We start from the raw sequence: 25,412 nt of genomic DNA on the forward strand, positions 1-25,412 counted from the left end.
TCACAGTCATGGGCAGCAACTGTCAAAACTGTCAAAAGTAACTTTCCACAACATTGTATATAAATATAATGTGTGTGTGTGTATATATGTGTATCATATATATATATATATATATATATATATATATATATATATATATATATATATATATATATATATATATATATATATATATATATATTTTTTTTTTTTTTTTTTTTTTTTTTTTTTTTCAATTTAAAAGAATAAACAACATCTAGAGACTGAAGACTCAATGCTGGTCTGCTCAAATTGTGTAATCCAGAAGAGAACAGAAAACCAAGTTACAGAGAATACATTTCCAGTTATCGTGCATGTGTGTACACACCACAAACCACATTAGCCTATACTGCATTTAGTTCATGAGCATCAGAGTAGACGATATTTTAACTTGTACTGTAGCTGAGCACTTGTGCCTTTAGTGTTGTGAGTACAATGGAGCTGCAGCAGCGTTTTTCTGTGTCTGAGTATGAATACGAACATCACGGTGATACAGATATAGAGAACAGAGGCAGGCAGATAAATGAAACTTTTAAAACAGAAGATTTTTACCAAAGTCTTGATGTTCCACCAGCAGACCGAAGAACTGTTAACCGAACTGGACTAAAGTCAGGTAAAACAAAACACAACTGATGAGTAAATTAAATGGAAAGTCATGACTTTTATATGATTTATTATTTGTGTATTAATCTCTAATTATCTCTGTTTAGAAAAGCCTTGTAAGGGGAATTATGTGTATTTACTGTTTGCCGTGAACATCCTTATCTTGGTCGTCATCCTTGCCATTGTGAGCTTAAATTGTAAGTTTTATGGGCAGCATTTGGAAATTACTAATGCTTTAATTATTCTATAAATGAATGGATGGTTATCAGGATGAGTGCGTTTAAATGTTGACAAATTGATTTATGGATATCATGTTTTCTTCTCCAGACTCTCACAACCAAGAAAAACAACCGACAAAAGGACAAACAGGTTTATTTAGATTTTTTACCTATTGACGAGAAGAAACTAATTTTGCAAACTAATTTTCTATCTATCTATCTATCTATCTATCTATCTATCTATCTATCTATCTATCTATCTATCTATCTATCTATCTATCTATCTATCTATCTATCTATCTATCTATCTATCTATCTATCTATCTATCTATCTATCTATCCATCCATCCATCCATCCATCCATCCATCCATCCATCCATCCATCCATCCATCCATCCATTTATCTAACTAATATATGTCTAAGATTTTTATATTATATCTAATATCTCTCTATCTATTGTTATATTTTCTAAATCAAATCCCAAAACAAACTCTAATGATTTCTACATAATTATTTTTATTGATTATTTTTAAACTAACAGAAACCTATCTTTCAGAAGTGTGGCTTCTGTACAACAATGTGTTTTATTTGTTCTGGAGTGACGACAGTGACTGTTACGCTGCCAAAAGCTTCTGCTCAAAGAGAAATGCCACCTTGGCCACTTTATCAGAGCTTAATAAGGTACAGCTTCTATTTGTAATTATCTCTTTTTAAGTACTCTACATTATTGTTATCTACATTTATGTTTTCTGATTTAGGATTTAGACATTAATGGACAAATTGCAACAACTAACAAAAGCAAAATGTATAAAATGTTTTTTAGTATTTAAAAATGTTTAACGATAAAACATTAAAAATGGAAGTGAACAGTTTGCCACGAGCTCTATTATTGTAACAGAATGAAAGAGATCGTTACTTTATTACTGAGCTTATGAAAATATTGTAAAAAACTGAAAAAACTGTACACTGGCAGGGCTGGCTGATCTCCAGAACCAATGGAAAAACTTTTTGGATCTTACAAGCCCCTTCAGAGGGATCTGGATCTGGATCTGGATCTGGATCATCATATGTGGTAATGCATCTGATATATATATATACAACAGTTCTGTCTGGTTCTCGAATTTGATTGGCTGATAGCCGTGATATATTTAAGTAATATCAGCACCCGTACATCCTCTTTACCCTTTGTATATTACTCCGCCCACATACAGCCAGCAAAAAGCAGACACTATAGATCTAAATCTAAAGTTTAAAAGATGCACGCTCAACTGTTTAACTGTCAGCTTATGATTTAAATCTAACGTAGAAGAAAGTAGTTCCTCAAACAAAAGGCTTTTTTAGACTCTCCATGTTTGATTTTGTTTTTATATACACAATTATGCCGTCAAACTGTTGTATAAACGCAATATCACACGAGTAGCAGTGCGATATGGCTGTATATCGGCACTGGTTGGGGCACTAAGGCACGCATGCCTCCCACCAGTGCCGACAGTACAGCCATTTCGCACTGCTACTCGTGTGATATTGCGTTTAAACAACAGTTTGATATTACTTTAATATATAATGGCCATCAGCCAATCAGATTCGAGAACCAGACAGACGTGTTGTATAAATAAAAAAAAAAATATATATATATATATATATATATATATATATATATATATATATATATATATATATATATATATATGAGCAATATCACACGAGTAGCAGTGCGATATGGCACCCACTAGTGCCGTTAAACAGCCATATCGCACTGCTACAAGTGTGATATTGCATTTTTTACAACAGTTTGATGGCATAATTGTGTATATAAAAACAATATCGCATATTTAGAATATCGCACAGCTATCAGCCAATCAGATTTGAGAACCTGACAGAACTGTTGTATGTGTATATATATATATATATATATATATATATATATATATATATATATATATATATACACACACACACACACACACACACACACACACATATTATATTTATATACAATATAATGTGGGGGAAAGTTACTTTAGAAAGTAATACACTACGATATTACAAAAATACTTTTTAGGTAAGTATTGTGTTACGTTACTTTTAAGTTATTTTTGCATTACCTGGCTGCGGCTTGATCTTTTTCAGAAATTGCAGGTTTTTGTCTTCCGGTTGTTTCTTAAGAGCTCTGCAATTAACAACACACTGTATAATGAACGCCTTTAATAACCACATTCAAAAAGTAAGATTATGTTATCTTCTGAGAACTTCCTGACCTCTGAGTTACACAAGCTGTACATATACAGATCATTTACTTTTCTGCTTTTTGTCTTACATATACACACACAGTTGAAGTCAGATTTATTAGGTCCCCTTTACATTTTTTTTCTTTTTTAAATATTTCCCAAATGATGTTAAACAGAGCAAGGAAATTTTCACAGTATGTTTGATATTTGTTCTTCTGGAGAGTCTTATTTGTTTTATTTTGGCTAGAATAAAAGCAGTTTTAAGTTTTTGAAAAAAACATTTTAAGGTAAAAATTATTACTTCAAGCTATTTATTTTTTATGATAGTCTATAGATCAAACCATCTTATACAATAGCTTTACTAATTACCCTTACCTGCCTAGTTAACCTAATTAAGGCTTTAAATGTCCCTTTAAGCTGTATAGAAGTGTCTTGAAAAATATCTAGTCAAATATTATTTACTGTCATCATGGCAAAGATAAAATAAATAATTTATTAGAAATGAGTATTAAAACGTTTATGTTTATAAATGTGTTGAAAAAACTCTTCTCTCTATTAAACAGAAATGAGGGAAAAAGTAACCGGGGGGGTGGGGGGGGGGGGGGTATTTCCATAATAGCAGCACTTATACAGCCCCCTCGCCCTTGCGTTTTACTTCGCCCACATAGTTACAGCAAATCAATGATCAATGACTTCAGCTTTTGACAAATATTGCTGCTGTTGGACAACATAAAGTACTTTTGAAACTTTTTAGGCAATAATGTAGTTGTTTAGATTGCAACTATGCAGTTTATTTATAAGAATAGTGTTTATTTTAAATGTTTATAATTTTGGAGAGACAGCGCATTGGCATCCATCAGCCTGTCTTATTGGGCAGAGCAAAGATGGTTGATGTTGTTCGTCCACAAGATGGTGACAGAGACCACCTAATATAAAAAAAGTTTTTAAAACAACTGAACAAATCATTATTAAACAGGCTAGTTACATTCTAAAATGATCTGTCTCTTTTTTATGTTGTAATGATGTATTTATCATATATCACAAATGTATGTATTGTGTGTTGGCCACTCTTTCTCACATGTGTTTAGCATTTTTCCTTATCGCTAACACAACAGTAATCTGGTAGTGTTTGCGTTGCATTGGATTTTTCTGGGTTAATTATTGTGATCTCCCGATTACAACAGAGAAATACTGGGAAATCCCTGTAGACTGATGGCATTTCTTGGCGTTCAGTCTTATAATCTTAAAATGCCAGCAAAATCACCTGTTTTGTCATTACGTTAGACATTATGCAAGAGAATCATTCAAACACTAGCTCCAAAGTGACATTTGTGAAGTAGTGAACAGATTCTGCTGTTCTGACGTCAGCTGCAGATGTGAATGAATGGCAGAAAGAAAGTAGTTCATCATACAAAAGGGTTTCTCTCCTTGTTTGATTTTCAATTTTTTATACATGATTATGCCATTGTATAACTGTTGTATAAATGCAATATCTCATAAGAAGCGGTGTAATATGACTGTATATCATCACTGGAGGGAGACTTAGTCATTTACTATCATAATTCGTCACCTTAGAATTATATGGTTCTATCTGAGATTTTTGTCAAAACTGAGTTATTGAAATATTCTTATTAAATGACAACTTATTTAAATTATGGGATGTTTTTTTTATAAGTTGTTTACATTTTTACAACTTTTCATTTTAAAAAGAAATTTTACAAACATACTGTTTACTATATGGAATGCAAAAACTTTGAAGCTCAATATCTCAAAATCATTCAGAACGCAGATAGAACCTTATAATTGCAAGGCGACTAATTGAGAACAGAAAAAAACACTGATGATAAAGACAAAACTACAGGAAATGTGTTTTTTGTGGTTACACTGTTTTCTTTCTTATTTGTGGTTGCACTGAAAATGTATTGGAACATTTCTGGGTATTTTTTTAAGGAGGATTTATTTTGCTAAAATCAATAAAATCAGGTATTCTGTTTTATCACATACATACATACATTTCGTCTTTGTCCAGTTGTTATACCCAATACCTAAGCCATTTTTGTACATTTTTAGCCACCATACATATTGATTATTGTAACTCAAATTTCAGCTGGTTTCAAAAACATATAATCTATCCATATAATTAATTACCTCTTTCACCAAACGCAATTCTCGTCTGTTTTAGTAACTTTCTGTACATTGATCTTGTCCTCTTGACTTGTACTGAGTTTTAAAAAGAAGCCTATACAATACATTATAATTACTGCTGTTGTTGTTGTTATGTGCACAGTATTGTGATACATTTTGGGGGGAAACACTTGTTCTGAGTACTATGTTCTTGTTTTTCTCTTAGGATGATGAAGATCATGAGTGTGGCATCGTGAGCTCTGATGGTGATGCAAATTATGGAGAAGGGTTTGTGTGTGCTAGAAGAGTGAATCTTGACAGCTCTTCGGGAACGATGCTGATGTACAGATGAACAAAGGGGGGTTTCAAGGGTTTCAAGTGTCACCTTCTGATGGTCTTCATCTTCTCAAGCAGTGCCTGTTAAGCGTTTTTGCTATTTCTGTATACAGTATCTTCATGTTGCCTACTGATTTCCTATTGTGCAATTCTTTTACTGAAACTCTTCAAGATTAACTTTATTGTAGTTTAAGATAAATTTAATTAATTAAAAATATTTAAATGAGTTTTTAAAGCATTAACTTTAAACATGAACACAGTTAAACATAACTCCTTTTATGTTTCCTTATCCTAAACGGGACATTCAGAGAGAAACATGAAAGCCAATATTACCCTTCTCGCATTCGTTTTACGGGTTCTGGCGCCCCCTTCCTGTTATGTTTTAAAGTCCGCTTAACGAAGTTGGTTAGAAAAAACAACAACAACAAAACTTACCTTAATCCCCAGAGAGATCGTTATTCAGGTAAATCAGAGGTTCTTATCTTATTTTACGTCATTTTTTTTGGCGTTGTTACATTTCAGTCTAAGACCTTTATGTTTATTGTTTTTTCATTAAAAAGTTAAAAGCTAGTTTAGTTTAAAACCTAGCTTGCTGTCATTTTTTTATTATTTATCATTAATATTACAAACGCTTAGTAGCATATATTTAATGTGTTTTACTGACTAGTCCTGTGTAAATGTTGATACCGTGTCACAAAGACATGAGCGACCATTAAGTTATATGTTATTATATTATTTACTGTAGGGATGGAAGCAGGAGATTCTCTGTCACAGTGGCTGAACTCTGATATTTTCATCGTGTTTGTGGTGTTGCTGTTGCTGCTGTTGCTGGTCATCTTTGCAGTGTGCTGGCTTATGAGACGACAAAACACACAGAGACCCCCAGAGTACTAAAACACCCACTCTGCACCTCACTTTAATTTCCATTTCCATTGAACACTGGTCCCACACATTTCTGTAATTAAAGGGATAGTTCATCCAAAAAAAAAATGTTTACTCACCCTCATATGGTCAAGTGAATAGCAAATAAGTGATGACAGAATTTTCAGAATTTTAATTTTGGAACAGTGGAACAGTGGTCCCACACATTCCTTTAACACTGGGTTCCTTTCGGAAGAGCTGATTATGTCATAATCCAGGGGTGTCCAAATTTGGTCCTGTGGGGCTGGTGTTAATGCATAATTTAGTTCCAACTTTCTTCAACACACCTGGTTACTTTAGGTTAAACTATACAAATGATGTGTCTAGTTCTTTTTTTAGTGTGAATACTTAAGATGACTATCGGTGCTCTAGAGCTGCCAGTTTCAGACTTTGAATATTTTTTCTTATAGCATTGATTGGCATAATTGGGTAATTTTTTAACTACGGGCACTTTTATGTCCTTTGATCATATATCCAAATATATATATATATATATATATATATATATATATATATATATATATATATATATATATATATATATATATATATATATATATATATATATATATATAATTTTGTTAAAATTCCTCTTTTTTTGTTTCAAATTTACTACATTTCTATTATATATTTTTTTCATATTATTCCACCTCCTTTTTGGTGTCAAATTCTCTGTTTTTGCCTTGTTCGACACCCAGAGTTTTAAACTTCAACAATGAAAATAACCTTTTCAAATATTATTTATCTGGTAACTACTAATGTATTTGAATTTTTTAAGCGCTAGTGAAATAATTTAAATGTTTTATAGTTATTAATGTGAGACTATTATCAATATTATTTTTATACAAAATATAGCTGTCGCACAGTATCAGTGTCATTTCCACCACAACTCTATAATGGCGATTTAAAAAGATTATTTTGGTGGATTTTATGAAAAGGAATAGTGACATTCGAGCACATGTTCAAGATCGAAAGAATAAAAATGTTCATCAACAACACATGAAGAAAAAATAGGCTAAACATTTCTTGACAAGGTCATACATTTATTCTGTCATTTCCAAACATGCTGTACCTTCAAAGGTGTTTTTAAAAACCAAACAAAATTAAGGTAAATAAGGGTATTTTGTATAAATGAAATGATAGTATCAATTCAAAGCTGATCAGTGAAGCTATCTTTATTTCTTCTCAATAAACTGTAGAAATGTCATTTCCACCACACTGCCCCCTGTGGTGGAAAAGAGCATGTGGTGGAAATGACATTTATGGTTATAAACACAATTGATATGGATTGCAAATGTACAGGGGTTAGACAATGAAACTAAAACAATGGCAACTTTAGTGTTGGAGGTTTCATGGCTTAATTTGAGCAGCTGGTGGCCAGTCTTCATTGATTTTCATTCCACCAGTAAGAGCAGAGTGTGCTCTTTGCTTAAAAGATTGCAATGCACACAACATTATGTCATATGGTGGCATATCACAGTTCAAAAGAGTATAAATTGTTGGTGTGTGTCTTGCTGGCACATAAGACAGCAAGTCTTTATCAATTATCACAGTATCCAGAGCAATGTCAGCAAACCAACAAGAAGAAGAACCACATCCAAAAGGAGTAACAACTGTATGGACACAAGAGGCAACTGTCTGAAAGAGATGCCTGGATGCTTACACCAATTGTATTCAAAAGACATAGAACCACAGCTGCCCAACTCACTGCAGAATTATTGTGCAACTCAACTCTCCTGTTTCCATTAAAACTGTTGGTCAGGAGCTCCACAGGGTCAATATAAATGGCTGGGCTGCTATAGCCAAAACGTTGCCTACTCATGCCAATGCTAAACATCTGTTTCAATGGTGCAGGAGACAAAATCTTGGGTTGTGGACAATGTGGAACATGTATTGTTCTCTGATGAGTCCACCTTTGCTGTCTTTCCGACATCCGGGAGAGTTACGGTGTGGAGAAGGCCCTAGGACTACCAAACTGTTCTAAAGGACCATGTGCACCCAATGGTTCAAATATTGTATCCTGAAGGCAGTGGGGTGTATCAGGATAATAATGCACCAATACACACAGCAGGACTAATGACAAAGTGGTTTGATGAACATGAAAGTGAAGTTGAACATCTCCCATGGCCTGCACAGTCACCAGAGCTGAATATTATTGAACATTTTGGGGTATGAATCAGGAAATGTTTTCCTCCAGCAGCATCAAATAGTGACCTAAACACTATTCTGCAAGAAAATCAGGTCAAAATCCCTCTGGCCGCTGTGAGAGACTTGAATCTGTCATTCCCGAGGTGAATGATGGTATATTATCCGCAAAAGGAGGCCTGACACCATACTAATGAATTATTCATTCATTCATTTTCTTTTCAGCTTAGTCCCTTTATTCATCAGCGGTCGCCACAGTGGAATGAACCGCCAACTTATCCAGCATATGTTTTACGCAGCGAATGCCCTTCCAGCTGCAACCCATCACTGGGAAACACCCATGCACTCTCAATTACACACATACACTATGGACTATTTAGCTTACCCAATTTTTCTGTACTGCATGTCCTTGGACTGTAGAGGAAACTGGAGCACTTGAAGAAACCCCACTGAACACGGGGAGAACATGCAAACTCCAAACAGAAATTAAAACTGACTTAGCTGAGACTCGAACCAGCGACCTTCTTGCTGTGAGGCGACAGAGCTACCCATTGCACCACCACACCACCTGACTAATAAATTATCGTGCTCTAAAATCAAGCCTTTCAGTTGTATTATCCAACCCCTGTAGATGTATAATACTTTTTATTTTAAAATAAATTCATATAATAATGCAATAATAATTAGTTATTCACAGTATGCTGTTACTGTTCATCTGTTCATCAATCTCAGCCTTACACATGCAAAACGTGTAGTTATGTTTAGTAATTTTGTAAATTGAGTTTATTAGTGTGAGTTTACGAGTTTATTATTTTTTCTAATAAATATCTAAGGTTTTTCAACATTAACATTGATTCATTGTCATTTCCACAACACCCTGTCTTTCCATCACCACACACGTTTTTTTTTAAATATTTTAAAAGTTCTTATCACACAATAAAAATTTATTCACAATGTATGAGTGCATGCTCTATTTAATATACAAATTCAATTCATTTATTTTCTAATAAGCTCTTAACTAAATTAATTTTAGAGTGTGGCAGGTGTACAATTCAGCATTTGGTCCTAAGGGACTAATTTATTCATTGACAAATGTACAATTATTGTATTGTGGAAAGATTGGTTAAACTAGATACAAAAATGATCTCGGACAATGTTTGACTGCCAGAATTTATTTCATTTCTAAATAAAAGCTGTGTATTGAGATGTGCTGGAAATGACATTGGTTCATTTCATGACGGAAAAAAATGTTAAATACTAACAATTTCTCATTTAAGTTTGTCCTTTTACAGATCTTAAAACTAGACAAATTGTTGAAACATATGAGGCAGTGTTGTGTTACTTTTAAACAAGTTTTTTTTTACTCACCTTCACAAGGCTAAAAGTGCCCGTAGTTGAAGAATTGCCCAATTATGCTTTCACAATGGTATGAACCATTATAGGTGGGTCAAATGTGTATTTATATTTACATTTTTAATTATTTATATTTAAGATATAGAACAGAGAAAGCTATTTCCTACTATTAAAGGGCTGACCCCCTGCACTTAAATAGCAGCATCATTGGTCATGATTAATTCACTCCGAATGGCCCTTCAAAGGGCGATAGCCTATATCCCGTTTATAACACACAGCACACGTGTCCCTGAAGATCTTATTTTGTTGGTTTACATGCATTGAATACATTTGTAGTAACACTTTATTTAAAGGTCCCATGACATTTAAATAAAGGTAGATATTATTAGTAAAATTGCTATAAAACAGTGACAATAGTTGTGTTTAGAAGATATAAAGCTGATAAAAACATGTAAAGCTTGAAGTTTGTCACTTCCTCCCAAATTAATTAACGGTCTTAGTCATGTGACCTCATACTTCAGTTTCTCATCAAATCTTGACCAATCAAAGGCTCTCTAGTATCTGACATGCTCCGCCCCCTTTAATTTAATTAATAACGTCTCTCACTCTCTTTTTCTCTAGGAAAATGGCTGAAATAGAGATTATTCCAGTTAACAGTGCAGACGCGGGCAACCCATCCAGATTTACCCTGAAGATTGTGACAGAGCAGACACATGCGACAGAGCTTGTGGAGATGTTAACCCAAAGAGGCTGCTGTGTTGAACCACTAAATACCCACAGGAACCCCTCTGTCTCAGCTGATGCAGCAGATAATGACAGCGATCAAGACTTCACTGATGCATTACAAAGCATTTAAATATTTTTATGTATCAATTAGATTCCCAACCAAAACATTGTTTACTTACATTTGAAATACAGAACAAAACAAGTGAACTTGTTATTGATTTTCTATATTGTTTATTAAACTAATAAAATTAAGCTCACTGCAACTGCACATGTTTGTACTATGTAGTAATTAGTAGTATATTTTAATGGACACACTCTCTCTTATTTCCGTATGCACCACATACTTTGCTTGACAAAACACCTCTGGACAGACTTTTCTCTTCTCCATGCTTGGAAAAAAACTTTTCAATTTAGTAACTTCTGGCTGACATACATGCGACAATCTATCGCCTTTTCTGTTTAGGGGTTACACCAGTTGTAACCCTCCTTATGTCCAGTACAGACAGAAACTGAGCTATAAACCTTGTTTATTTAAATTACTGGACACATACATGTGACTCAGCATTTTACATCTGGTTTGCAGAATGAATGCATGAGTGGGCAAATTTTCTCTAAATATCACAGGTCTAGAGAATCTCTAGCTCTAACTTGAACTTGATAATAAGTCTTATAAAAAAGCTTGTGCGGATTGGTAAATAGCCACATTTTATTTATTATCAGCTGCTAAATGCGTATCTCCCGCCTATGCCAACACCATGGCAAAAATTTCGTGAAGCATTAGAGACCTCTGCTGCTCTTTACATGAAACCCATAATTAGTTCATTTTCTTTTCGGCTTAGTTCCTTTATTAATCTGGGATCACCACAGCAGAATGAACCGCCAACTTATCCAGCATATGTTTTATGCAGCGGATGCCCTTCCAGCTGCAACCCATCACTAGGAAACACCCATACACTTTCATTCACACTCGTACACTTTGCACATTTTAGCTTAACCAATTCACCTTTACTGCATGTCCTTGGACTGTGGGGGAAACCCGAGCACCCAGAGGAAACACACGTGAGTGCTGGGAGAACATGCAAACTCCACACGGAAACGCCAAGTGGCCCAGCCGAGGCTCGAACCAGTGACCTTCTTGCTGTGAGGCGCTTGTGCTAACCACTGCATCACCGCGTCACCCTAACAAATAATGTAAAGTACATAAATGTGTTGAACACATGATTAAATGCAGTGCTTTAATGAATGTCAACTCTCTAACTATTGTTCCAAAAACTATTTTATATATATTTTATATTAATTTTGTGCCATTTAAAATTTGTCTTAAACCTTTTGACACCAAGTAACTTTTGTTTGGATTGTATTCATTAACTCTTAATGTCGTTACTTACCAAACTCATTTTATTTTAACACATCCCATAATTTCTAAATGATCAGCATCTACCAAATGCTAGATATGTCGGTTTACAATAAAAGTACAGAAATGAATACAAATGCTTTGAAAAATCTGAAAATATGAAGTGTAAGAAAGAAAGTAAGAAAGTAAAACATTTTTGAATACTAAATCATCTTTATGTTTTGAAGGATGCCATAAAATATTTCAGATTCTCGTTTAACATGTTTTTTAGTTTTTCTTTTTAAAATAAAACCAAAATCAAGCAACAGGATTATGTTTGTTCAATTTTTTTTTTTTTTTTTTTGTAAACCAACAATGCTGTGTGTAAACCATTATTTAAAACAGAAACTCTTTAATTTACTTTTATGCTTTTTAATTAAAACAGTCAAAATAGGGTCAACCATTTCATAGAGCAGGCAGTTATAAGGAATGATACTGGTGTCAGTAATGATCCGTTGAATGAGGATAATCATTCCAGACTGGAACTGACATAAATCACTCTCAAATGTCTGTAAACATTATAGCTGCAGGCTGTCCATAACCTCTTTCAGATAAAAGCTATAAGTACAGGCAGAGTTTAAATCTCCTTATACTTCGCCCGATTCACAGTGTTAATTTTATTTATTTTATTTTTCTATTTATATTTCGTTTTTAAGTGGTACTGAGAAATATGAGCTTTCTACCTACACACTTTTGTTAACATTAACAATCTGAGTTTAAAACGATAGCCGTAGCGTATTTTGCATAACATACTGTATTCCAAGACCTTGTGTTGAGTTGTGTTTGATGATCAATTGAACTTCACACATTATTAAAATAAACAAATCCTGCAAATCTACAACATTAGGAAAATTAGACCCTTAAAGCACGCTACATAACTCTCTGTTCAAGCTCTTGTTCTGTTCAAATGCCTGTTCAATTGCACTATTTGAAGATCTCCCAAAATGTTTATGAAATATCGAAAATTTTCCTGATCAGTCAAATTTGCCTTTTCTGACTTATTCTTTCTTAGACATGCAATAAATAAACCTTAAAATGACTTTGATTGATAGTTCACCTAAAAATGAAAATGTCCTTGCAATTTACTCACCCAAGTGACTTTCCAAGTACTTTCTCTCTTTGTCCAACTGAACACAAAACAATATACTCTGAAAAATGTTGTTGAAAAACAGCCATTGAGAGAATTTACAATATGGAAGTCAGTGACTGCTTTTGTGTTTAACAGAAGAAATAAACTCAAAATAATTTTGTCAAGTGAAGAGAGAGCACATGATGACAGAATTTAAATTTTTGAATCAACTATCCCTATAAACATACAGTGTAAAAAATCTGTAAATGATGAGTTTTTTTCCGGCAGCTGGGGTGCCAAAAAAAGTAAAATAACGTCCGTTAAATTACAGAAATGTCCATAAATTAAAATTTCTGGTAAATTTCTGTATTTTTAACTACTGCTATTTTACAGTAATTTTTTGTAATTTAATGTCTGTTTTTTTGCTGTATTGTTTTTTAATTTAACGCCTGTTATTTTACATGACGAATTTTACAGTTTTTTCACAGTGTGTATATATACAGTGTTGGGGTAACATATTACAAGAAACGCAAGTTACAAAATAAAATGAGTAAAGTAGCACATTCATTAAAAAGTAATAATATTTGTTTAATTTTATTTTAATTAGTTAATTTTTATTTTAATTAATTAGATTTTTTTTAATAATTGCTGAATTAAAAGGATAATAGTCACATTGAATCATGCACACAATAAGATAATGCATTCATTATTTTAAATGCATCAAAAAAGGTAAAACATAGATTGCCTCAATGGACAAAAAGCAGAAAAGTAGATGATCTGTATATATACGGCATGTGTAGCTTTGGGGTCAAGAAGTTCTCAGAAGATAACATCTTACTTTTTATGTTTTTTTTTTAAAGGTAATTAAAGGCATAGGTTTAACAGTGCATTGTTAATTGCAGAGCTCTTCTATTAAAAAACAAGAAGAAGAAAAAACCCTGCAAGTTCTGCAAGAGATCAAGCCTCAGCCAGGTCAGAAAAAGTAAAACAGAAGTAACTCAATAGTAAGGTAGCACATTACTTAGCAATTAGTATGCTAAATGCACTTAGCGCATTACTCTCTGAAGTAACTTTCCCCAACACTGTTTATAAGTGTAACATGAATACATTTATTCATTCATTTTCTTTTTGAGTTAGTTACTATATTTATCTGGGGTCGCCACAGTGGAATGAACCGCCAACTTATCCAGAATATGTTTTACGCAGCAGGTGCCCTTCCAGCCGCAACCCATCACTGGCTAACACCTACATACACTCATTTACACACATACACTACAAAACAATTTAGCTTATTCAATTAAACTATACCACATGTTTTTGGACTGTGGTGAAAACTGGAGCACCCAGTGGAAATACTGTCCACACAAACACAGGAAGAACATGCAAACTCTACACAGAAATGCCAGCTGACCCAGCTATGGCTCAAACCAGCAACCTTCTTTCTGTGAGGCATGTATACATATATTTGTTTCAGTTTTTCTTTTTATTATTTAAAATTATATTAAATAAATAACATCTAGAGACTGAATGCTGAAGGTCTGATTGGTAAGTTTTTTTTTTTTCTTTTTCTTCTGCTTCATTTGGCAGTTTGCTCAAATTGTGTAATTTTCTTTTTATTTCCTGATCAGCAAATCATAGTTATGATTCTTCCCACTATTTCCTGTTTCTGAATCTTCAGTATTCTGTTTCATGTATATTCAAGCACACTGTCATCATAAAATTTAACAAAAACAGTAGACTAAACAGAAGTCCTGAAGAGAACAGAAAACCAAGTCACAGAGAATACATTTCCGGTTATCGTGCATGTGTGTACACAACCACAAACCACATTAGCCTATACTGCATTTAGTTCATGAGCATCAGAGTAGACGATATTTTAACTTGTACTGTAGCTGAGCACTTGTGCCTTTAGTGTTGTGAGTACGATGGAGCTGCAGCATCGTTTTTCTGTGTCTCAGAATGAATACGAACAACACGGTGATACAGATATAGAGGACAGAGGCAGGCAGATAAATGAAACTCTTAAAACAGAAGATATTTACCAAAGTCTTGATGTTCCACCAGCAGACCGAAGAACTGTTAACCGAACTGGACTAAAGTCAGGTAAAACAAAACACAACTGATGAGTAAATTAAATGGAAAGTCATGACTTTTATATGATTTATTATTTGTGTATTAATCTCTAATTATCTCTGTTTAGAAAAGCCTTGTAAGGGGAATTATGTGTATTTACTGTTTGCCGTGAACATCCTTCTCTTGGTCGTCATCCTTGCCATTGTGGGCTTAAATTGTAAGTTTCAAGGGCAGCATTTGGAAATTATTAATGCTTTAAGTAATCTATAAATGAATGGATGGTGATCATGATGAGTGCGTTTAAATGTTGACAAATTGATTTATGGATATCATGCTTTCTTCTCCAGACTCTCACAACCAAGAAAAACAAACGATAAAAGGACAAACAGGTTTATTTAGATTTTTTACCATTGACGAAAAGAAACTAATTTTGCTAACCAATTTTCAGTATGTGTGAAACATGTGAAGATCTCGTTTCACACAATCTATAATTTGAATTTCTCAGATGTGTCACATCCTTGATGTTCACTCTATCTATCTGTCTATCTGTCTCTATCTATCTATCTATCTATCTATCTATCTATCTATCTATCTATCTATCTATCTATCTATCTATCTATCTATCTATCTATCTATTTATCTATCTATCTATCTATCCATCCATCCATCCATCCATCCATCCATCCATCCATCCATCCATCCATCCATCTATCTATCTATCAAGATTTTTATATTATATATAATATCTCTCCATCTATCTATTGATCTAAATCAAATCCCAAAACAAACTGTCATGATTTCTACATGATTATGTTTATTGATTATTTTTGAACTAACAGAAATTTAACACTGATTGTTTATCTTTCAGAAGTGTGGCTTCTGTACAACAATGTGTTTTATTTGTTCTGGAGTGACGACAGTGACTGTAACGCTGCCAAAAGCTTCTGCTCAAAGAGAAATGCCACCTTGGCCACTGTATCAGAGCTTAATAAGGTACAGCTGTCTTTTGGTGTTCACTCTTTTTTGTATCTTTTAATAACTCTACATTAGTTTATGTTTTCTGATTTAGTATTTAGACATTGATAGACAAATTACAACAATTAAGCAAAATGTACAAAAGATTTTTTTTCCGTATTTAAAAATGTTTACCAATTAAACATGTAAAAAAACAGAAGTGAACAGTTTGCCACGAGCTCTATTATCGTAACAAAATTAAAGTTATTTACATTATTATATAGTGAGCTTATGAAAATTTTGACAATTTGTTTGATTAATTCATTTTGAATTCGGTGTTATATAACCTCTAATTGGTTATTATTTTCATGAACTCGCAAGCTGAGTTCACAGTGGCGTAATTTGTACTGTATTCAAATTATTTCATTTTAACTTAAATTAATAATAAAATGAACATTATTAAAATAAAATCTGTTTTTTAAATTTTGTAAAATAAAATTAAATGCAATTAAAAAAACATTCAGACAATTGTTTTCTAAAAATATAGAGTGGATGCTATCTTATCTGTTTTTTGTAATTTTGTGATGTGGTTTGATCCTTTACAACTTTGAAGAGTATCCTTTTCCAAATAAATAAATAACTTTTGGTTATTAATATCCTTTGAAAATATCTTAAAAAACTAGAATCTTCAGTCTTCTGTTGCATCCACATGAATACCTGTGTAAATTATTCTTTTGACATGAAACAATGACGCATCTGTACACTGGCAGGGCTGGCTGATCTCCAGAACCAATGAAAAGCCATTTTGGATCTTACAAGCCCCTTCAGAGGGATCCGGATCATCATATGTGGTAATGCATTTGAAGTATATACAAGTTTTATATAAATAGAACAGATTTATTGCAGCTGTTGGACAACATAATGTATTTTTGAGGCTTTTTTAGGCGAGAATGTAGTTGTTTAGATTGCAACTATGCAGTTTATTTATAAAGATATTGCCTATTTTAAATATTTATTATTTTGGAGTTTCAAAGAGCCTGTCATACAGAGCAGAGCACAGGCGATTGATGTTGTCCATCCACAAGATGGCGAAAGAGCAAAAAACTCAGCATAATTTCTAATTACAACTGATCAACTCATTATTAAACAGGCTAGTGACATTTTAAGTTGATCTCTCTTTTGTATGCTGTAGTGCTGTGTTTATATTATAATATTGTAGTGTGTTGAGTGTGAGATGGGACTCACATTTCAGGAATGTATGTATTTTGTTTGGGCTACTCTTTGTAACCCTGTATTATTTTTAGGTCGGTCATCTGTTTGTAATGCATCTCTTGTTTTCGTAACTACAGACTGGTTCAGTAAAAAGAAAGAACGAAGATATGTTTAGCGTTTTTCCTTTTCGCAAACACAACAGTAATCTAGTAGTGTTTGCATTGCTTTGACTTTTTTTGGAGTTAATTATTGTGATCTCCCAATTACAACAGAGAAATAGTGGGAAATCTCTGGAGAGATGGCATTTAATGACGTTCAGCCCTATAATCTTAATGTGAGCAAAAACTTTCCTGTTTTGTCATCACTTTAGACATTACACTAGAGAATAATTCAAACACTAGTTTCTGCTGTTCTGAAGTCAGCTGCAGATGTGAATGAATGGCGGAGGAAAGAAGTTCCTCATACAAAAAGGTTTTGAGACTCTCCGTGTTTAATTTCTTTTTTATATACACGATTATGCTGTCAAACTGTTGTATAAACACAATATCACATGAGTAGCAGTGCAATGTGGCTGTATATTAAAAAAAAAAAACTTTTTTGTGGTTGCACTGAAAATATATTGGAACATTTATTCTATCTTTGTAAGGAGGACTTGTTTTTGCTAAAATCAATAAAATTATTACCAAGTATTTTGTTTATCACATTTCATCTTTGTTCATTTCTTACACCCAATACCACAGCCATCCTTGTATTCTTCATTTTTTAGTCACCTTAGTGATTATTGTAACGCAAATTTCAGCTGGTTCCAAATTACATATAATCTATCCATATTAAAACCTCTTTCACCAAACGCAATTCTCCTCTGTTTTAGTAACTTTCTGTACATTGATCTTGTCCTCTTGACTTGTACTGAGTTTTAAAAAGGAGCCTATACAATACATAATTCTTGTTGTTATGTGCACAGTTGTGGGGGGGGGGGTTTGGGGGGGACAGTTATTCTGAGTACAATATGTTTTTATTTTTTCTTTCAGGATGATGAAGATCAGGAGTGTGGCTTCATTAGCTCTGATGTTGATGCAGATTTTGGAGAAGGGTTTGTGTGTGCGAGAAGAGTGAATATTGACAGCTCTTTGGAAACGATTTACCGATTAACAAAAGGGGAGTTTCAAGGGTTTTAAGGGAGTGTCTACCCTCTGATGGTCGTCTAAAAGAGCGCCTGCATTACCTTTTTTTTGTGCTATTTTTGTATAACTTTATAGGCTACTGATTTATTGTGCTATTATTTGACTGTAACTTTTCAAGATTAACTATGCTATAATAATAAAAAAAAACATTTATTAAAAACGAGATTGTCTCCTTTTACGTATTTAAGTCAGTTTTTACAAAGCATAAACAAACAGTGTAACATCTCATTGTATGTTTCTTATTGTCTGTCTCTTATTCGTTTTCCTGGATCTGGCGCCCTCTTTCTGTCCGTTTAACGAACATTTGTTGCGTTTTAAAGAGAAATAAAACAACAACAAAACTTACCCCACAGGTATCATCAGATGTCCTCGCTTTTACTTGAAATATTGCCATGGCCACAATGTTTGGATATTTTTTCTCAAAATATTTCACGCTAGCTTGTGGTGAACAAAAGAAAAACAAAAGAAGAGATCGTCTTTTAAATAAATCAGAGGTAGGCCATCTTCTTTTATTGTACATCTTTGGCATGGTTACAATTCTATGTTTTTTCACTTACAAAGTTAAAAAGCTAGTTTAGTTTGAATAGCTAGACATAGCTGTCATATCATTATTTATTATTAATATTACAAACGTTTAGTAGCGTATATTTGATGTTTTATTGACTAGATATGTAAATGTTGACACAGACAAGAGCAACCATTATATTCAATATTCTTTGTTGTAGGGATGGAAGCAGGAGATTCTCTGTCACAGTGGCTGAACTCTGATATTTTCATCGTGTTTGTGGTGTTGCTGTTGCTGCTGTTGCTGATCATCTTTGCAGTGTGCTGGCATATGAGAAGAAAAATCACACAGAGACCCCCAGAGTACTAAAACACCCACTCTGCACAGTCTCACTTTAATTTACATTTCCATTGAGCATATCCCACTAAACTCATACCGTACTTAAGGGGTTTTCGTTCATTTTCCTGAAGAGTCGGTTCAGTTCTGGTCCCATACATTTTACTATTTACTCACCCTCATGGTCAAGTGAATGGCAAATATGGTGTCATGCATAATTTAGCTCCAACTTTCTTCAACACACCTGTCTAAAAGTTAGTATACCTAGAAAAAAAGAGCTTGATTACCAAGAAAGAGCTTATTTGGTTTCCGTGTGTCTAATTGGAATTAAGGTTGGAACCAATGTGCGAATTATACATTGATGATGGTGGGTGGGGGTGATGGGGTCAACCTTTTTCAGTAGTAGTTTGGTAAATGTATTTACATTACATCTAATTCATTAATAAAATGTATATATTTGCAATGTTTTGAGGGATGTTAGTGACTAGTGAGGTTACTGTAGGTCAAACTATACAAATTGTGTTTAATTCTTTTTCTAGGCTACATGCAGATATAAACACCTTTTTTTTTTTTTTTTTTTTACAAGAAACGTGTTTTGTAAATACTTAAGTTGTCTATCGGTGCTAGAATTGCCAGATTCAGACTGTTGAATGATATATTTTTCTTAGCATTGATTAGTTCAATGATGCTTTCGCAATGGTATGAATCGTAATGGGGGGGGGGGGGGGGGGTTCAAATGCATATTCATATGCATATTCATATTTTACATTTTTAATCATTAATATTTAAGATATATCAGAGAAAGCTATTTCTATTAAAGAGCTGATCTCCCCATACATCTTGTTTTGATGTCCTTCAGGCAGGATCAAGTGTTAAATAGAGGGGTCCCCCCACTGGGATCCACCCAGTTCACACTTTGGTTGGAACTAAAGTCTGCTAGACACCGGCCCTCCAGGACCGAGATTTAGTACCCCCGCCTGTCCTAAACCCTTTGGGGGTTTCCTCTGAGGCACTTGGAGAATAGAGATGACTCCTTCTGAATTGAATGCAGTGTGTGACACCCATAAAAATTTAATGCTCTAAGGATCATGGACCGAAGGGTCAGACAGTTGTTTCCTTTAAAATTCTTTATTTCAAAGGGCTTTTCAAAGTGGCCAGTTTTGAGCACTTCAGTTTGGACCGGCACTTAAACAGCAGCAAAATCAGCCATGATTGTTTTACTCTGAAAAGCTCTTGAGGGCGATAGCCTATATCCCGTTTGGAACGCAGCACACGTGTCCCTGAAGATCTTATTTAGCTGGTTCACGTGTATTGAATACATTTGTAGCAACACTTTACTTGACGATCTCATGAAATTTAAATAAAGTTAAGATTTTAGTATTAATATTATTAGTTGTTAATATATAAAAAAGTCAAAACAGTGCCAAAATTTGTGTTTAGAAGATATAAATCTGATATGAACACTTAAAGCTGGTTGTTACTTTCTCCTTAATGGATGAACAGTTTTGTCCATGTCACTTCATACTTCAGTTTCTCATCCAATCTTGACCAATTAAATACTCTCTACTAGTATCTAAGATGCCCCGCCCCCTTTAAGACGATTCACGTTTCATAGGCTTAAGCTCAACCACTCTTACTGGCAGAGCTGTGATAAAACAATATGCTATTGGCTGTTTTTTTCAAAGGGGATGAGGTAGTATTTGTTCCACCCTTGCTTCACGTTTCAGTTGAGATTAGATCAAACATGGAAAAAATGCACATTTCTGGAGAGGGGTCTGGATGCAGACCTGGTGCAGTGCAATCTGAGATGTATCCAATGCTTTTTAATGCGCTCACTTACCCCTCCCCCTTACCCTACCCGTCACAATGATGTCACTCACTCCATTGAGTGCATTGAGTCCAACATTGCATCGCTGAGTGCACTGTAGGAAAAATAATTGTAAAAAAAAGGTCAAATGACTGGCAGCTACGGCTGCCAAACAAAAACCATAAAATTACGGTAAAATGTCTTTGTTGAAATAAAGTGCAAAAAATATTATTCTACAGATATTTTTATTAAAATGTTTACAGAAAAACACTGTTATTTTACACACTAAGAGTTTTACAAACACAGACTTTTCCTAGATTATTATGATCAAACACCATCAATAAAATGACTGCACTAAAAGTTCAAGAGAAAATAATGATATTTGAAAGAATTTTCCCTAAATCATTACAATTAAACACCTTTAATAAAATGCCAAGACATGCTCATGATCGTAATTTAACAGTTTTATTTTGGATCAAAATTTTTTTGGAAAAAATAACAAACGAGATACAACTGATTAAAATTCTCACAACTTGAAAATCACAGTTGTTACATTTTATTGAATAGTGTTTGTGTAAAACATGTAGAGGTTTAAGTTATATGGAATGATTCAGTTACAGATCTTAAATGAAATGGAACTGTAACGTGAAGGAGACGTTGACAAAGGAGTGCAGATCCAAATGCAGGTTTATTACACAGAGATGGTCAGGCAAACAACAGTCAACACAGGGGCAAACAGATGTAATATTATGCAAGGAATCCAGAGTCATGGTCAAATAACAGGCAAATGGTCAGTCCCAGCAGCAAACAACGTAAACAATTAACAAACAAAGCAAGGCAAAAGAAGAGAAACGCGTCATAATGTTTAAAGTAACAGTATAACAAGACTAAGCAATTGGTCTATGCTGCTTTTAAAGTGCATGTAATCAGTTCATAACGATCCTCCGACAATCAGCGGAATCCGGAACAGGTGCATGTGAGCGCACTTAGTGTGTAACTTTATTGAACGGATTTGATCATAATAATCTAGGAAATATCTGTAAAATAACAGTGTTTTTCTGTAAACATTTTAATGAAAACATCTGTAGATTTATTATTTTTTGCGCTTTATTTCAACAAAGAAGTTTTACCATAATTTTATGGTTTTTGTTTGGCCAGTCATTTGACATTTTTTTAAAGATTTTTAATTTTTTTTTTTTTTTTTACAGAGCAAGTAATTACAATTTATTACTTTAATTTTACGTAATTTTAAAAGTACTTCATAAAAAACAGGAAAAAACACTGTGTAAATAATACAGCAATTTTATTGTTAAAAACAGACAAATTGCTGTAATTTGTCATTACTTATATAGTACATAAAATAACAGTCAAGCTGTTAATTTGCAGATATTGTTTGTAATTTTTATGGATTTTTGAATATAATTTAAAATAACAGAAAAAATACTGTATAAATAATACTGTAATTTCCCTGTATAAAAAAACCCCTAAATGTCAGTAATTTATCTTTAATGATAAAGTACCTAAAATGAAAGTCAAACTGTGAATTTAGAGAGATTGTTTGTCATTTTACTAAGTTCTACATATAATTTTAAATTACAAAAAATTACTGTAAAAAATTAGGGATATTTTCTGTAAAATTAGGGTTTTTTTTTACAGTGTGATGCAATCTCAGCTTGCATCATAATGGCTGCATCCCAGGCCCAGATTGGCCAATCGGGAGAACCGGGAGAGTTCCCGGTGTGCCGGTCCATTTTTTGGCCAAGAGGGCCGGTGTTTCTAGCTGCTTGCACTCTCAGCAGTCGCACTTTATTTATTTATTTATTTATTTGACCATAGCCTCACTCTTTTTAATCATTATTTTGCCGCAGCTCCGCTCTTCTTATTTATTGTCTCGCAGCCCAGTGAGCAAAATGCAGCCTGCAGGGTAATGATGATATAACTATCATTCCGGCCACACATCTGTAACACCGCCATTGTGGTCCAGTGGTCAGCACGTTGTGTTATGACGATGTCAATCTCTGTTCGATCCTCTTGTGAGTTGTTAATGATTTTTTTTTTCATTTTTATTGTTAAGACAAATCAAACTTTAAGCTTGTTGAACATTTGAAGTTCTAAAGCAGCTGTTTTCTTGAAAAAGACGTGAAAGTGTCATTAAAAACTGAATTGTAAATGACCTTATTTTAATATAGTCAGTCGTAAACTGAGGTGGGCCAGTCTAAGGCTTGAAACTCCAGGGCTGAAAAGGAGTCCCACTCCGGCCCTGCTGCATCCAGATACTATTGCATTTCTAAGCATTTCATGGGACCTTTAAATTTTCTCTTTAGGAAAAAAAGCACCCCTGCTGTACATTATGAGCTTGTCCCAATGTCAACATTTGCCATCTTGACCTCTGGTCTGCTTGATACATTTCCTGTGTTTGACTGTTTAACTGTTTGTGTTCAATTATTAAAAAGCAGTTGTATGTTAAACAAAATTTACATACTCATCTCAGTGTCAATAAAATGCGCAACACTTTACTGCAGTCTCAGCAGACGTGCACATAATGGACACAGAGGGTTTGATCTGAATATTAAAATTATGAATATGACCACTTACAGTTATGGAGATCATTATAAGTCTACAAGTGCACATAAAGTGAGCTATTATGGGATCATGTCTTCTTGTGCATTTACCACTTTCAGACCTTGGGCTGTCTTGCACACTTTCTGTCACACCACAAGTGTGCTGGCATAGGCCTTAAGTCTTCTCTCTCACATTAATAAATGTTTCACCCTCTTTTTTTCAAGGAAAATGGCTGAAATAGAGATTATTCCAGTTTACAGTGCAGAAGCGGGCAACCCATCCAGATTTACCCTGAAGATTGTGACAGAGCAGACACATGCGACAGAGCTTGTGGAGATGTTAACCCAAAGAGGCTGCTGTGTTGAACCACTAAATACCCACAGCAACCCCTCTGTCTCAGCTGATGCAGCAGATAATGACAGCGATCAAGACTTCACAGATGCATTACAAAGCATTTAAATATTGTTTTCAATTAGATTCCCCACCAAAACATTTAGTTTACTTACATTTGAAATACAGAACTAAACAAGTGAGCTTGTTATTGATTTTCTATATTGTTTATTAAACTAATGAAATTAAGCACACTACAGTTGCACACATTTGTAAATATGTTGTAATTAGTAGTGTAAGGTCCACCCAGTTGGTCCAATAGAGGTGTCCACCGGTGGATGAAGGTTCAATGCCTGTTCGGTCTTTCCAGTTCACAATGTTGATTTACTTTAAATTTAAATTTATCATTTTGAATATGAGGTAGTTTAGAATATTAATATATTTATCTTTCGTTTTATCTGACTCCAATCATAAAACATTAAGAAGATTATATCAATATATAATTTAGATAAATGTTTGAACCTTTTATCTTCACTCGTAACTATTACATTTGTTCATTCGGGTGCTTATGTCGATCAGAGAGATCGCCCCGGCCGATGTCGTCCCTCACGGTCACACTCTTGTCAGTCTTGAATATTAAACAGAGGTAGATGACTACTACTTTTAGATGGCCGCTCCCATGCTTGCTCATCCTTTAGTATTTTTGAATAGTCCTCCTTAGATGTACACCCTTGAGTAAAGACGACATCATTTCCAATCAGAGGTTAGGGCCATTATTATAAATGTAACCGACTACTGTACTCTATAATAATTTTGGTTTAGCCAAGCCCATGGTTTCCCATATACACTTAATTTAGTCCGTCTACTGACCTAACACAGGAAGTGCGGAAACAAGGATACAGCATAATCTACTACAATGAATAATTACAGAGAAAGTAAAATATGTTTTCATTTAACAGACGCTTTTATCCAAAGCGACTTACAAATGAGGATAAGGAAGCAATTTACACAACTATAAGAGCAACAATGAATAAGCGTTGTAGGCAAGTTTCAGGTATGTAAAGAAAGTGTAAGAAGCACAACATTAGTAATTTTTTTTTTTTTGTAGTTAGTGGAGGAGTCAGAAAGAGAATTGCATATTAGTAAGGAAAGTGGAGACTAAATAGTACACTTTTTAGTTGTTTTTTGAAGACAGCGAGTGACTCTGCCGTTCTGATGCAGTTAGGGAGTTCATTCCACCAATTGGGCAGATTGAGTGCGAGAGTTCGGGAAAGTGATTTCTTCCCTCTTTGGGATTGAACCACGAGGTGACAT

General features: G+C 33.9%; 3 protein-coding genes across 4 annotated transcripts; all 3 read left to right on the forward strand.

Moving 5' to 3' along the window:
- The first annotated feature begins 375 nt into the window (after positions 1-375).
- On the forward strand, positions 376-5,991 carry LOC141385561 (uncharacterized). The gene is made up of 6 exons (XM_073951155.1): positions 376-631; positions 729-818; positions 949-990; positions 1,397-1,521; positions 1,814-1,912; positions 5,419-5,991. Exons 1-6 carry the CDS (start codon positions 454-456, stop codon positions 5,542-5,544), a joined length of 660 nt encoding a protein of 219 aa, XP_073807256.1. The 5' UTR covers positions 376-453; the 3' UTR covers positions 5,545-5,991.
- On the forward strand, positions 5,906-10,936 carry si:dkey-111e8.2. The gene is made up of 3 exons (NM_001423207.1): positions 5,906-5,991; positions 6,274-6,415; positions 10,569-10,936. The coding sequence occupies exons 2-3, from the start codon at positions 6,276-6,278 to the stop codon at positions 10,801-10,803; spliced, it is 375 nt and encodes a 124-aa protein (NP_001410136.1). The 5' UTR covers positions 5,906-5,991; positions 6,274-6,275; the 3' UTR covers positions 10,804-10,936.
- A 3,362-nt stretch (positions 10,937-14,298) lies between these two features.
- On the forward strand, positions 14,299-18,907 carry LOC101882805 (uncharacterized). Of its 2 annotated transcripts, none has more exons than XM_005165449.6 (6): positions 14,299-15,238; positions 15,336-15,425; positions 15,556-15,597; positions 16,077-16,201; positions 16,933-17,013; positions 18,406-18,907. In XM_005165449.6, the coding sequence occupies exons 1-6, from the start codon at positions 15,061-15,063 to the stop codon at positions 18,550-18,552; spliced, it is 663 nt and encodes a 220-aa protein (XP_005165506.1). In that variant the 5' UTR covers positions 14,299-15,060; the 3' UTR covers positions 18,553-18,907. The 2 variants fall into 2 exon arrangements, with proteins under 2 accessions (XP_005165506.1, XP_073807255.1); XM_073951154.1 differs by having other exon boundaries at positions 14,947-15,238; positions 16,933-17,027; positions 18,406-18,713.
- Positions 18,908-25,412: the final 6,505 nt, after the last annotated feature.

This window comes from Danio rerio, chromosome 5 (assembly GCF_049306965.1).
Source record: "Danio rerio strain Tuebingen ecotype United States chromosome 5, GRCz12tu, whole genome shotgun sequence".
In the NCBI taxonomy this organism is placed as follows: Eukaryota; Metazoa; Chordata; class Actinopteri; order Cypriniformes; family Danionidae; genus Danio; species Danio rerio.

Coding starts and splice junctions, on each gene's coding strand:
- LOC141385561 (XM_073951155.1), top strand. CDS start 454: ATGGAGCTGCAGCAGCGTTTTTCTGTGTCTGAGTATGAATACGAACAT. Junction 991..1,396: donor ACCGACAAAAGGACAAACAG/GTTTATTTAGAT, acceptor CCTATCTTTCAG/AAGTGTGGCTTCTGTACAAC. Junction 1,522..1,813: donor CTTTATCAGAGCTTAATAAG/GTACAGCTTCTA, acceptor GTACACTGGCAG/GGCTGGCTGATCTCCAGAAC.
- LOC101882805 (XM_005165449.6), top strand. CDS start 15,061: ATGGAGCTGCAGCATCGTTTTTCTGTGTCTCAGAATGAATACGAACAA. Junction 15,239..15,335: donor CCGAACTGGACTAAAGTCAG/GTAAAACAAAAC, acceptor ATCTCTGTTTAG/AAAAGCCTTGTAAGGGGAAT. Junction 15,598..16,076: donor AACGATAAAAGGACAAACAG/GTTTATTTAGAT, acceptor TTTATCTTTCAG/AAGTGTGGCTTCTGTACAAC.
- si:dkey-111e8.2 (NM_001423207.1), top strand. CDS start 6,276: ATGGAAGCAGGAGATTCTCTGTCACAGTGGCTGAACTCTGATATTTTC. Junction 6,416..10,568: donor AACACACAGAGACCCCCAGA/GTACTAAAACAC, acceptor CTTTTTCTCTAG/GAAAATGGCTGAAATAGAGA.